The 14,092-nt window shown below is 51.2% G+C and overlaps 1 protein-coding gene across 7 annotated transcripts in view; it reads right to left on the reverse strand.

Moving 5' to 3' along the window:
* Positions 1-14,092, reverse strand: part of FOXP1 (forkhead box P1) — a 565,106-nt gene that overhangs the window by 203,747 nt on the left and 347,267 nt on the right. For all 7 annotated transcript variants that reach the window (XR_008558876.1, XR_008558877.1, XM_054729759.1 and 4 more), the window contains one exon: positions 9,457-9,641. Coding sequence is in view for 5 of the 7 variants with exons in the window: in XM_054729759.1 (XP_054585734.1) it covers positions 9,457-9,630 (174 nt within the window). In the remaining 2 variants the exon portion in view is untranslated. The remainder of the gene's footprint in view (positions 1-9,456; positions 9,642-14,092) is intronic.

Raw genomic sequence — 14,092 nt, forward strand, 5'->3', positions numbered from 1 at the left:
AACTATTTCTTACCATGCAACCTTGCAACATGAACACTTAATAATTGTAATAATAAAAGGCCACTTTTGCCTTACTTTAGGATGCTATGTATTATTTTATTAAATTCTCCAAAACTCTTTCTTTCTTTGGCTCTGAGAGGCATGGCTCTGCTGTTGAAAAGCAAAAGACATTTTATGCACAATTTTCCCTCTACCAGAAAGAGGTCTATTGTGCCCTTCAGTGAACATGGAATTGATATTATCATCTTTTAGTTTATATCTCACCACTTAACCTTCAGATGAAAAGTTATTGGGTTTGAATGACTGAGAAGACGCCATGTCAGCTCCCCTTCAGTGTGCGCGGGGAGTGTGAGGGGGAGAAAAGGCACGGAGATAAAACAGATTTCTGGTCAGCTGATTCTTCCAACAAGAGACTGTGATACTGACAATTACTCACAGTGGTATGGGTGACGAATCGTGTAATAAACGGTCTACTTTCAGGAATTTGGTAAAGATGAATCTGTCAGGAAGTCGGGTTATTTTGGGTCCGGTGTAAAGGAGTGGCCTTTGCAGGTGTAACAGAGGAACCGGAGGAGGCCCGGGAGCTGGGCGGCGCCTGAGCAGAAGGTGGAGGAGCGCAGAGCTCCTTCCCCCGTGGCCTCCGCGGGGCGCAGCTCACACCCAGGCCAGACCTGACGGCAGCTGCCCTGCACCTGGCAGGGGAGCCTTCCCATGCTCCAGCCGTTGCGTAAGTGCACACTGGACTTTCCAACAAAAGAAACCTAAATGCACCCCCTTCACTTTAAAAACAAACTCATTCTAAGCAGAGTCAATGTGGAACAGAGACTTTATCACAGATCTAGCGTCTTAGTTTTAGTATCTACAAGAGACAAGTTCATTCCACAATCAACAGGATCACAAGCAGCTTATCAGCACCGCCCATGTGACTCCGGAAGATACACTCATTAGTAACCGGCAAAGGCTAAAGGGAAAATACTCCATAATTTTCATCTGAACAAACATGTACAGTCGAACAGTAAGCTTTAGTGAACATAAGAGGCCCCCCTTTCAAACACCTTTTCTTTAAAGGAACTCTGGGAACTAAGTCCGTCCTTTACTTACAAATTATATCTGTGCTTTCTTTCTCAGGTCACCAGAGTCACAACAGTGACAGGTAAGGGGGGGCCTGGGTTCTTCTCCCTGCAATGCTCCCCGTTCTTGGTGCCCCATGTGGGTCTTCAGATGGGAACCCTGAATCAGCCTTCATTACTCCCCCTCCCTGATGCTTCCACATCTAATTCAAAGGCCCTGCTGCTTCCCAACACGCCCGTTTGGTCCAGGCTTCCTTCCTCTTTCTGTTCCAGGCACTCACAACTCATCTGCCCAATAAGTGCCCTGGGCCCGGGGCCGTGCTGCGCCCAGGAATGCCATGGGATGGACTCAACCGCAGTTGAGAAATGCAGGGAGCAAGATGGTCAACAACAGGGTACCCTCAACTAGAGGAGTGAGGGTCAGGGCCCAGCACTGTATTCTGGACCAGCTGCAGCATCTCGTCACTGCTATCACTCTCTGCATCTCCTTCCTTCCAGCCAGGCCAGGCCCCGCCTTCTAATTCACCTTGAGAACACTGCCTCCTCTGGCCTTTCTGCTCTCCAACTCCTTGGCTTAGATACTCAAGCCTCCCACACACTGAGCCACTGACCTCCTAACCTGCCCACCTCCTCCACTGCCACTCCCACGCTTTCCCAACACCAACACGCTACCCATCAGTTTGGTCCCCCATTGCCTGACACATAGGCAAGCGCAACAAATATTAGCTAAAGGAAGGAACATGCAAACGAAGGAATAAATGAATTTTAAGAAAGCCAAAGCTAGGAAACCAAGTAACGCATGCTTTCCAGGCAGCTCACTTGGGATAAAGCAGAGACCTGGTCACAGTGTGAAACTCGCTTGCCAGCATTTCCTTGTGAGAGAGGATAAGAAAAAATGTGGTTGTATTTCTCTGAACCAAATCAAACAGTATTGAGCTAAGGGTCTCTGGAATGTTACAAGTTACACTTCACAATTATAATAGATTTGAGTTCAAAGACCAAGTGATGAAAAGAACCTTTCTAATATGGGGTTCAATTCTCTACATAAACTTCCCTTCTGTGGCTCCATCTGCCACTTGCATTTATAATGCTATTCTACTTTGTCATAAAAGCAGTCACCTTGTAACCCTTTTTATCAAGTACTCTGTGCACCACCTAAAAGTGCATTGGACCTCATCAGGGAGCTATGGGTTTGCATTATACAAACAGACCAATTCCGCCTGCTCAGCACCAGCGGGCAATAAAAGCAAGCACTTGCAAAGCAGCGAGTGGGTCCCTTGCCTTCAGAGGGCAGATAGAAGCCGGCAAGTTTTGCAAAGCAAACTCTTTGCAATCATCAAAGCTAACCTGTCAACAAATTACCATTGAAGTCAGACCTCCTGAAAGTTCCATAAGAGATTTCTGATTAGACAAGAGAGAGTGAGTATATTATTATTATTATTAGCTCAGGGGTCAGAGTTGAAATTATCTTGTCAAGGCAGCGACGCGCACTTCCCTCCTAGTGTTTCTACTGTCCTGCTCTCTTATCTGATGCGCACGGCTCCTTTTCTTCTTGTTTCCTGTGCCATCTTAGTTTCCAGTGGAGAGATTAATGACACAAAACTGTTTGGTAAGCAAAACTTGAAAGAATCCATACAAGGCTCACATCACATGTTCCATAAACCTTGGAAACAATGTTTGGATGGAAGGCCAGTTTAGGCTCACAGAGTAGAGAACGAAGTCTAACATTCAGGGCGCAGTGTGCCTTTTCTAGAAAGAGCCATAAAAGAGATGCTCTTTCTTGAATGGAAATTCATTGTGTGGCTGCTTTTTCATTATTTGCCAGAATTACCTGAATTCCTATCACAGTTTCATTTCAATTTGTTTGTGTTGTTTTCTATAACATTTTGTAGCATCGATTCCTACAGGATAGTTTTGACCGTCAATATTTTCTATGATATTTGAACTCTGTCTCCAAAAAGAGTATAGCTTAGCAGAGAGCTCCCTTTAAAACGACAGCCTGGGTTGTCTCCCACCTGCGAGGGGAGGTGCTCGCCCCACGCGCAGTGCCTGCCCCGGAGGGCACTCTATAAACATTACTGTCTTCTGCGCTCCCTTCCGGCAGTTTCCCATTTGGACACAGCTATGCTGGCCATGTTTTCCTTCCAATGGTGTTAAAAGACCCTCCTTTCAGAAACTGTGCCTGGCAGCGGAATGAAAAAGGCCACCTGAGGGTATTCCTAAAGAAGGTCATAAGCGACCTTTCTCAAAGGAAAAAAAGAACGATAAGGCAGAACTGGCCACTGCTGCCATCTTCCCCTATAGACCCACCTCATCACGGGGGACTCCGTACAGGGTGAGGAACAGGTAAAGAACGGCCAGTGAAATTTTGGGAGAGGTTTATGGGAGTATGGGTGAGAGTGAGAAGTAAGGGTGGCTCCCTTCACACGGGTGCCTGCCCATCCACACACTGACAGCCACTGTCTTCTACAGAGGCCGTTACGTTGAAGATGTAGGCCGAACAACTTTCTCTTCTGCTCAGTATCCACTCGTACTTTTAGTGCCAACAACTACAAGGATTCTATTCTGCCATTTTGAAAATGAAGAGAAGAATCTACACTAATAAAAGAGAAACATGCAAATTGACCGTACCTCTGCTACACCCACAAGCCACACCTACCAGCCAATCAGCAGCGAGTATGCAAATTAACCCAACAAAGGTGTCTGCAGCCATGGAGCGAGCAGGAGGCTTGGGTTTCCCTGGCAATGGAGGAAGCCAAGCTTCCCGCTCGCTCTGGCCAGCCCTGGCCTCCACTCAAGGCTACAAAGTTTCAATTATATAAGATAAATAAATCCCAACAAAAATGGCGGCAGTCACGGAGCTGGAGAGAGCAGGAGGCTTAGGCTGCCTGCGGCAATGGAGGAAGCCAAGCTTCCTGGCTGGCCCTGGCCTCCGCTCAAGGCTACAAAGTTTCAATTATAGAAGATAAATAAATCCCAGATCCCAGGGCCTCTGCTTGGGTCGCCAGAAGGGCGTGGCCAGCCTGCAAACCACCACAGGCCCCTTGCCCAGGCCGCCCCATGCCCCAAGGGAACCCCCACCCTGATCCGGGACACCCTTCAGGGCAAACCAGCTGGCCCCCACCCGTGCACCTGGCCTCTATCCTATCTAATAAAAGAGTAATATGCAAATTGACTGTCATTCCAACACACAAGATGACTGCCCCCATGTGGTCAAAGATGGCTGCCCCCATGTGGACACAAGATGGCCAGCAGGGGAGGGCAGTTGGGAGGGACCAGTCCTGCAAGGGAGGGCAGTTGGGGACTATCAAGCCTTCAGGGCAGGGCAGTTAGGGGTGACCAGGCCAGCAGAGGAGGGAAGTTGGGGGCAACCGGGCCTGCAAGAAAGGGCAGTTGGGGGGGGACCCAGGCCTGCAGGGGAGGATAGTTAGGGGTGACCAGGCCTACAGGGGAGGGCAGTTAGGGGCAATCAGGCTGGCAGGGAAGCAGTTATGCATCAATCAGGCTGGCAGGGGAGTGGTTAGGGGGTGATCAGGCTGGCAGGCAGAAGTGGTTAGGGGCAATCAGGAAGGCAGGCAGGCGAACAGTTGGGAGCCAGCAATCCTGGATTGTGAGAGGGATGTCCGACTGCCTGTTCAGGCCCGATCCTACTGGGATCGGGCCGGGCCTAAACGGGCAGTCGGACATCCCTCAAGGGGTCCCATATTGGAGAGGGTGCAGGCTGGGCTGAGGGACTCACAACCCCCGTGCACGAATTTCGTTCACCGGGCCTCTAGTTTTTAATGTTTGCGTATTGATTTATGCTGAAACATTGACACTTCGGTCATTATAATTACGTTTCTCACATCCAGAGAACCCTCGGATATACACTCAGGATTCTCCTGGCTGCTCTGACAGTGTGTTCTCTACATCCCCTTTGAACATAGGCAACAAGGCTCTTTTCTTGAGTCCTGTCACATGTATCCCATTTCTCTGAGCTTCTCTCATCCTGTGTAATGAATAAGCCTTTACCTCCTCCACAACTCATGGGCAAAATTCAACCCAGTGAATCCCCCTTCCCACTGAGTCCTCCTCCTTCCCACTGAATCCCCCTTCCCGCTGAATCCCCCTTCCCACTGAGTCCTCCTCCTTCCCACTGAATCCCCCTTCCCACTGAATCCCCCTCCTTCCCACTGAATCCCCCTCCTTCCCACTGAATCCCCCTCCTTCCCGCTGAATCCCCCCCTTCCCGCTGAATCCCCCCTCCCACTGAATCCCCCCTCCCGCTGAATCCCCCCTCCCGCTGAATCCCCCTTCCCGCTGAATGCCCCTTCCCATTGAATCCTTCTCTTGAATGATTTTTTAGAAGCTCCCCATCCTTTCTACCTCTCTTACCTCCTTTATAGTCATCCAACATTCTGTCTCTTTCTTTAACATTAACATAAATCATGTACCACTCTCTTTTGGGCCAAAAGGTCCAACACCTTAAGCCAAATATCAAAGAAACTATATGAACTAAACATAGCTTATCCACACTCTCGAAACAATACATGTTTAAATTCCACATAGAACTTCCTTTTTTATGTCTTTCTTACAGACTATCTCTAAATGTAAAATGACAGCCACACCTCAAAACCAGTGACCGTAGTAGCTCTCCCTATACCAAACTGCAGACAATAAAACTGCCAGGTGGAACCCACAAAAAATCTGAAAAACCCGTCATTAAATAGGATCTTGTTAAGAAATCCCTGTTTTATGTGCCAGCTATTCATTTTTACTGAATAAACATTTTCCAGGATGCATCCTGTTGACTGACCTGACCACATATGCTGTCCACGAAAAACTTTTCCACATGATGCTCTATGTGATATGCTTATTTGAAAAGCTCTCATCTGAGCAACATGGAAATAAAACACTGCTTCCTAAACTCGAGACTTTTAAAATGCATTAATCCACACAGTTTATGAAATTGCTTTGGACATTTTAAAATCCTTTCTTTAAAAAGAAAACTTTAGCAATCAGTAATAGTATTTGTTGCTGAGTTTCATAATGGAGGAGTGCATATCCAACACAGAACTTCCACAGACCAGAAATGGGCAGCATAACAGGAAGTAAAAAGCAGTGATGGTATTGGGTAAAGAGTTACTCAGTGGCTAAAAGAAAACGTTCGGAAACTCTATCAAATTATATTACTAGAGAACTATTGTAATAGTTTTATAGCCCAGACAGAAGTGGGGTTGAAACATGACGGAGACAATACATTTAGCAGGAGGGAGGGAGGCAGTGGGTGGGTGTGCGGGAGGGCTCCAGCTGAGGGGCGCCTCTCCTGGGCTTCTGGGCCATGATGGCAGCTCCCACACCAGAATCGCCAACTCCAGGGCACCAAGGGGGGAGGCTGCTGGACGGAACCGAGGCCGACTGGAGGGCTGTGGCTCCCTGGCTCAAGCAGCGACTCTTCTCCCTACAATTGCTGCCCTTGTGAAAGCATCAGCTCAGGGGGAGCAGATCTGATTTTTTTAAGAGAAGATGGAAAAGCCAGATTTCCCCCATTATCTAGCTTGTCAGCTATGTGATCAGAAAAACACACAAACAATTGTATTTGGACTCAATTTAGTCACCGATTAGATCAAACCCAGCAGAGCAGCCACCGGGCCCACCGTGACGCCGCGAGCGCTCTGCTCTGATTCTGCAGGGCCCTGTCACCTGCAGCTGCCTGTGAGAATCTGATCAAACACGGAAAGGCTCGACTGTCTTTATTTCAAACCCTGGCACGAGGAGATGCCCCCTAGATCATGAATGGTCCGAGTGGTGCGTGGAAACCCTGCCCCATTCAGTCACAGACGTCGTAATTAACTCGTTTCTGTGCCCAGGGTTTTCAGCCCCATCTTTTTGTTCTGTGGATTTCTAACATATTTTCCAGCTCTAATTCTCGCCCACTGTCCTACATTAATCAAAGCTGTAACCCCTGTTGTCTTTGTACTACAGAATCAGAATGTGCCCCTGGCGAGGAACGGGGGAAAAGTCAACAGGAATTAAATTTCAGTGCAACTGTTTACTCAACTGTGGCCTGCAGTTATTGAAATCTTATCCGCGGTTTTGTGTGACTGCCGCGTAATGAATTCAGCATGGCTGTGCTTTCTCACTGCCGCAATTCTCACTTCAAGTAAAAACCTGCAGAGGAAAGAGGATGCAAACAACCCGGCCCATCATGCTGACACGCGATTTCTCCAAAATGTTTAATTATTGCGTTTCAGTGGGGAAGGAAACTGATAACTCCAGCCCATTGAACTTTATGAATCCTGCAGGTTTTTTTCTTATTTCATCTACAGATTTTCTTTTCCCCCAACAACCCGTTAAAGCCTCCTCCTGCACTCAGGGGAGTCAAGCGGCTGTCAGTGCTTTGTTTTAGAAGACCCCACCGCCTGCCCGCCACAATACGCGAGGTGAGAGCCGCAATGAGACCCGACTGCTTTCTTTCCCCAAAAACATATCCGTGGCAAACAGAAACAAAAGTTTAAAAGTATTAAAAAATAATTTTGAAGTAGAATCAAAAGGTATTGGCCTTTATTTGATATCTTTTACAAAGTGGTTACAAACAAAATAAAAAGGAGTGATGTGATAACTAACTCTGCTATTGACGTGTTTTAAGGAAGATGTTGTTAAAATGCACTTTTATAACTTTTTCTGTAGAGGTTAATTTGTCATTACTGTTATGAGGGGAGTGTGTGTGTGTGGTATATATCGTATTTTCCGGCGTATAAGACGACTGGGCGTATAGAAGATTTTCCTGGGTTAAAAAGTCGTCTTATATGCCGGAAAATACGGTATGTAAAGTTTTTGGCTGACTTACTACTTTGAGATAGTGAATGATTTCGAGTGGCTTCATACCACACACTGGTCAACAGCCCCACCCCCACTCCTCCAGGGAGAAGCACTGAGCCTGGCCTCTGCATGGGAGGGCATAGAGAATGGCATCCAAAATACCAGTCCTTCATTCTCCATAGAAACCATGACCACCTGGGAGCACCACCTAAGCAAGCACAGGCACAGCACGTGGGTCCTGCCCCCACTGACCGAGAGCTCTGCATCAGGCCACGTGGACTAACACACGCACAGGCTCTCCGCAGCAAACCCTGCACCACTGATGTGATGCCGGGGCAGGTGCACTGGGGCAGGGCAGCCGACAGAGACCCAGTCAGGGAGCTGAGCCTTGGGCTACGACGTGGCCTGGTCTCTGAGGTTCCCTTTCCTTCTCTCTGAAGGTTTCGTGTGCCCAGTGGGTTCCACCAATTCCAATAGACCAGCAATCGAATGATGCCTCATATTTTCAAAAATCCCTAACAAGAAGAGAATAAAATATGGCGGAATCCCCACACTTCTCTGGCAGGGTTCCAGGGAAATGTCTGGGAGGCTTTCTACTCCCCCTCCACTGTCCCCAACAATTTCTGTTTCTGTCAGAAAGGCCCAAAATGCATCCTTCTTTTTCTCACCTTTTCGCCAAGTGGCACCATAACTATGTATTGCACCACTGAATCAAGGACTAATATGGAACAAGGACCATCCATTATCATTAGCAACAACTAGTAACATAGCCTGACTCCGAGGGAGGCTGGGAACAAGGCGCCGTGGGGCTAATGCAGCCACTCGTCTGCATTTTCCTCAGCACTTCAGCCACAGCCCCACTTCCTGGGCCGCCTCTGGGGATTTTCACCTGTCACTCACAAGTGCCCACGCACAGGCCCACAGAAGAATACAGCAGGGATGTGTGGGTCCAATGTGTGTGCATGTTGGGGAGCCACCAAAGGAGAGGACATAAAACACTAACAGGGCTTAGCCACATCCCAGCAGCCACGTGTGCACGAGCAGCCCCGCAGCAGCCGCGGCGCTTCTCACACCCATGCCTGTGTGTTGCTGTTTTGCCTGTTAATTTGCCAGATTCTGGCTGTATTTCTATTTGTTTCTACTTTTATTCACTTAGTTTTTTCTCTTGTAGAAAGCCCTTATTTTCCTCTTACTTCTCGTTCGTTATTTGTGTTTCTCCTTCATAAGGCTTCCTAAGTCGGTTAGCCATTCTTTTTCATCCAGGCCCTGCGCAGCCCTTTGCCAAAGGCGCGTTGTACTCCCGGTTTGCTGACGCACCTGGGCCTCGGAGGGCATGGCCAGGGTCCTCTCAGGCTCGCCCTCCACCCCCACCCCCACCCCCAAGGGGGCTGCCAAGACTTCCAGCTCCCACGGGCTTGGGAATTCATCTCCTAAGCCAAGCACTGGGGCCCTGGCCCGCTGGTGGCTTAAGAGATGCTGCGCACGTCAGACAGTCAAGTGAAAACGAGACCTCCACCGCGGCCAGCGTCACAGGAAGCGGCGGAGCGGGCACCCACCACCCTCCACGCGACGCCCGGCACAGTACCTGCTGCTGCTGCGCGTGGGCCAGGTCGGCCGGCGCCACGTCCACGGCCGGCGCCTCCCCGTTGGCCCGCGCTTCCCGAAGGCTCCCGCACTCTAGTAAGTGGCTGCCGCTGCCCGACCCATTCTGGATGGCCGAACCATTGCTTTTTGTCTCAGGCCCGGATTCTTGCATCATGACTCAGAAACCTGACAGGAGGGTTTCCAGGGGCGGGGAGGGGAGAGAAAGGGGAAAGCAGCTGTTAAAACAGTTGTTGTGCACAAGGAGCGGGTCCTGCTGCAAATGTTGCCAGAAATCTGTAAACAGTTGTCCTTTTCGTTCACTGCATTTATCCCTCAAGAGTGCTCAGTCTTCTGGTGTTTGAGGATGGAACTGTCAGCCCAAGTTCAAGTTCCAGTAGTATTGTTTCAAATACGTTACCTTTTTCCCTTGAGAAAAAATTATTTTCAGGTGAACCTAGAATCCACGGTTGAGTTTCTGTGCTCAAACCCGGGTATTTTGCGCAGAAAGCTTGCGTCTTTCTATACAGCAGAGGAGGTGTGCACGCGGCGGCTGCGGTGTGTGCCAGGCTGCGGTGTGTGCCACTCCGCCTGCTGCTCCTCTCCGGGGCCCTCCCCCCGGGGTCCACCAGCAGGCCCGCGGGCCATTCGTGAGGAAAACCTTACAGCAAAAACCAAGGTGCATTTCAAGCTGCATACTCCTGGGAGTCACTCAGACACTAAAGCTCCTCAACACTGGCCACTCCAGTAAGATAGGCTACTTTCAGAGAGAAAAAATGTCCCCACTCTTCAAACGCTAAATACATTCAGACTCTGATCTTTGTCTTCTGGTTAAACTGTCCTGAGAATTCCCAGGCCCAGCACGTGTTTCTCCTGCTGGGTTCCCAGCCTCTGGCCTGGGTGAGGGTCTGGAAGCCTTGGGTCTCATATTTCTTTTGGAGAAAACCTAGCCTAGGCAGACGGAAGACGGATCTGAATGTGAAAGTACTTACCATCTAATGAGAGAGAGAGAGAGAGAGAGAGAGGGAGAGAGAGAGAGAGAGAGAGGGAGGTAGCCAGGTAGTATTACCTGTACAAATACATCCCACATTCCACATGTTACTCTCGAGGTACAAAACCATTGGCCCGGAGCCAGCGCAGCTCTCGGCGAAGGTGTCCAGCTACGACAACAGACACAATGATGGCTAACGTCCCTGCCACCACCTACCGACCACCTGACCGCCGCGCCGCGCCAGCCCCACTGCCGGGCCCGAGACCTTCTCCCGTCTGTCCTGAGGAGGAGGCCTCCCGCGTGTGCGGGCGAACGCTGGCTCCGGAGAGCTGTTCTCATGTGCACGAGTCACGGCGGGCAGTGGGGTGGGACTGGAGCAGGTCCCGTCTCCTGTCAGTTCTTAACCACGCGTGTTCTTAAAGCTGAGGTGCAGTGGGGACTACACAATGAAATGGCAGGGCCATAGCCAAGTTCATGGAGTAGAACTTCAAGAAGGAAAAACAACAGTCAAAAAAATAAGTTGACAATTCAAGCATGAAAGCTGAGGAATGCCTGGATAATTAAAGGGGGTGAGAAATGCCAGCCACAGGAAGGTCAGGTGACCTGGAAAGACACGTGGGCAGGTTCCCCCACACAAAACTCGCGCCAGCAGGAACGTTAAACATGTGGACACAATAGAGGAGGCTGCCTTCGCTCAAAACCGCACAAAAACCAAGTGGAAGAACGAAAAGCAGAAAAATTTACATCTTTCTTCATATCCTTTCCGTGAGTGCAGAACATGCCCCACCTTGAGCAGAGACTTAAGCCCAGAAGCATGTGTTTAGAGTGAATGCCGTCCTGAGGGACTGGGAAGGCGTTTTGGTTAACAGGTGGGAAGCAAACTCAGAAGCAACAGCTGACTCACTCTCTCCCCTTAGATCCGACTTTCCAGGAATCATAACGGGCCTTTAAACGTGGCATCCAAAACCTCACTGCTGCAGGGTAAAGAAATCTATCAAAAAACAGCACAACTTTCTCTGAGATATAAGAACCAGGCCATGCAACTGCCTTGCTCATTACCAAAAAAGGGGATCAACTTGTGAAATCTAGGGGTCCCCTTCCCCGTGTTTCCATCCCGATCCTCTGACCTGCCCGTCTGCACAGGAGGGAAAGCAGAGCAGGTGTCACGGAGCCCACCGAACAGGTGGACATGCAATGAGCATGCCTAAAGACAACACATGTATATACACACACGCTAAGTTCTGGAAAGCCTGTTCCCAAGAACACAAACGCTGCCCGCACACTGACGCGAGCCCCGCCCTCAGATGGGTGCCTGTAGGCCAGCACCGGGCTCGGCGCCGCGTGGCCGTCGGGACGCCAGGGGCGCAAGCGGGTCTGCGCTGCCCTTGGTCTGACCCGCGGGGGTGCGGGAAGGACCCTCCGCCCCCGCTGAGGAGAAGGCTCCGCTCCACGCAGCGCCAGGGCAGGCGGCCAGGGCCGCGGTGCAGGCGGCAGGCCTGAGGCCAAGCGCCGTCTGCGATCGGGGTCATGCGCGCGCAGGCTTTGGGACCCACGCCGATGAAGGTTATTTGGTCTGAGGATGTCCTCCATTAGTCACGTGCCCACAGGCGTGTGCAGGTGGGAGATTTAGTTTCCCATCCTCTCCCACACCATCAGGAGGGGAGCAAGCAGGAGGCGGTGCCGGCACTGCCAGCAACACTGGGGGGCACCGCTGCTCCCCGGGGAGGGCCAGGCGTTTAACAAGCCTTTGCGCCTGGCTCTGCCTCGCACGCAGACTGCCAAGCTCTCTGGTGAACTTCTCACGCTCACAGCACCGATGAGAGAGCAAAGGCAGGTGATGTGACCCCAATGTACAGGTTAGACACCTGGCCCTGGCCCTCGTCTCCCCCACTTCAGAGTGAACTTGACCGTTCAGTAAAGGACAGACCTTCCAACGTGCAAGAGTGCTGGGCGAGTCCGAGCAGCGCGCCCGCCAGCAGAGAACTGCGGCTCGGGAGCAGCCACCGTGGAGGTGACCGCCGGCAGAAGAGCATCGCCACGCAAAGGTGCGAGTGCCGCCTTCTTAGCCAACAGCCGTGTTTGTCCTTTGCTACGGAGGCTCACAGTTCAGAGTCGTCCGAGAGCACGTCCGTGTGTCTGGGACGACGTGTCCTTCGGCCAGAGCACCCGCAGGCCGCACCACGCTGCCCCGGGCGGCCGCCGACCGCGCTCCGGGCAGGCTGAGGACCAGAAGGGTGACGGCCATCCATGGGTCTGGCTGTGAAGGCGTGGCGCCCGGCGGGCACGGCTGCCACAGACCCACGAGCAAGTCCTTTCTCCAGAAGCAAAGCCCGCCCTCCCCGCGGCCTGCCCGGCCCTCTGCGGGAGGCGGCCCGTGGCGTCACCGGACCCACCCAGGACAGAGGCCGTCTGTGATGGCACCGAATGGAGCGGATGGAATCACTGACAAGGGCTCAGGCTGGGGTCGCCTGGCGTCAGGGAGCTCGGGGGCCCAAGGGCCACTTCTCTCTGCCGGGACAGGTCACCGAGCTTCTGATCTCACAAGATGGGCGTTGGGCCGAGGCCTCGCAGAGCGGGCTACGGCTGAGCGCCGGCCTGTTTATTATTGTTCTTGCCAACAGAGCTGCTCTCTGGAAGCATTCTGGAATATTCATAATGTCCAGGCCAATGTATTTATAGTAAATTAAAGCACTGCTTTATTATGATGACTACTTCCTTGGTTACAGTGTTGATGCTGAAAATTTAGGGAAAATAGAGCCCTTGCTCTCCTGCCTGGAAGGGTTCCGCTCACAGAAAGTTCAGTCTTGATTCCAGGGCAGTTAATTAAGGGTGACCGAGTCAGGCAGAAGTAAATTAACTTGGCTGATCAATTATTTATATGAAGCAGAATAAATGCCCTTAAAGAACTTGGCCTGTCCATGAAAGGATGTGCAAATTAAACTAAACACACTTTTATAAAATGTATTAGGGGGAGAGGGGGAATTACTGCAGTCACTTTCAGGAAGGGTTCGAGTGGTTACTCGGTCCGGTCCTGTCCCATCGAAGAAGCCCCTAGAGAAGGAAGGAAGGAAGGAAGGAAGGAAGGAAGGAAGGAAGGAAGGAAGGAAGGAAGGAAGGAAGGAAGGAAGGGTAGGAAGGAGGGAAGAGGGAAGGAAGGGCGGAAGGAGGGAGGAAGGAGGAAGGAAGGGAGAAAGGAGGGAAGGAAGGAAGGAAGGAAGGAAGGAAGGAAGGAAGGAAGGAAGGGTGGGAAGGAGGGAAGAGGGAAGGAAGGGCGGAAGGAGGGAGGAAGGAGGGAGGAAGGGAGAAAGGAGGGAAGGAAGGAAGGAAGGGCGGAAGGAGGGAGGAAGGAGGGAGGAAGGGAGAAAGGAGGGAAGGAAGGAAGGGGAAGGGAGGGCAGGAGGAAGAGAGCACTCCAAGAAGAGAGGGACTGTGGGCATTTCTGTCGTTTAGAAACACGGACGTGCGGCGGCCTCCAGCACCCACCTGGCCTGCAGAGTTAAGGCGGGCGCGAGTGAGGATGGAGCGGGGCTCGCTCTGGCTCTAAAGGCAGTGCTCTGTGAATTACCCGTGTCCATCTTGAAGAGCCAAAGTCCTCTGTCCCTGTTCACGGGGCCGGGAAAGGGAAGAAAAGCTAGTCTGTGTTGAGATA

Source organism: Eptesicus fuscus, chromosome 18, assembly GCF_027574615.1.
Source record: "Eptesicus fuscus isolate TK198812 chromosome 18, DD_ASM_mEF_20220401, whole genome shotgun sequence".
In the NCBI taxonomy this organism is placed as follows: domain Eukaryota; kingdom Metazoa; phylum Chordata; class Mammalia; order Chiroptera; family Vespertilionidae; genus Eptesicus; species Eptesicus fuscus.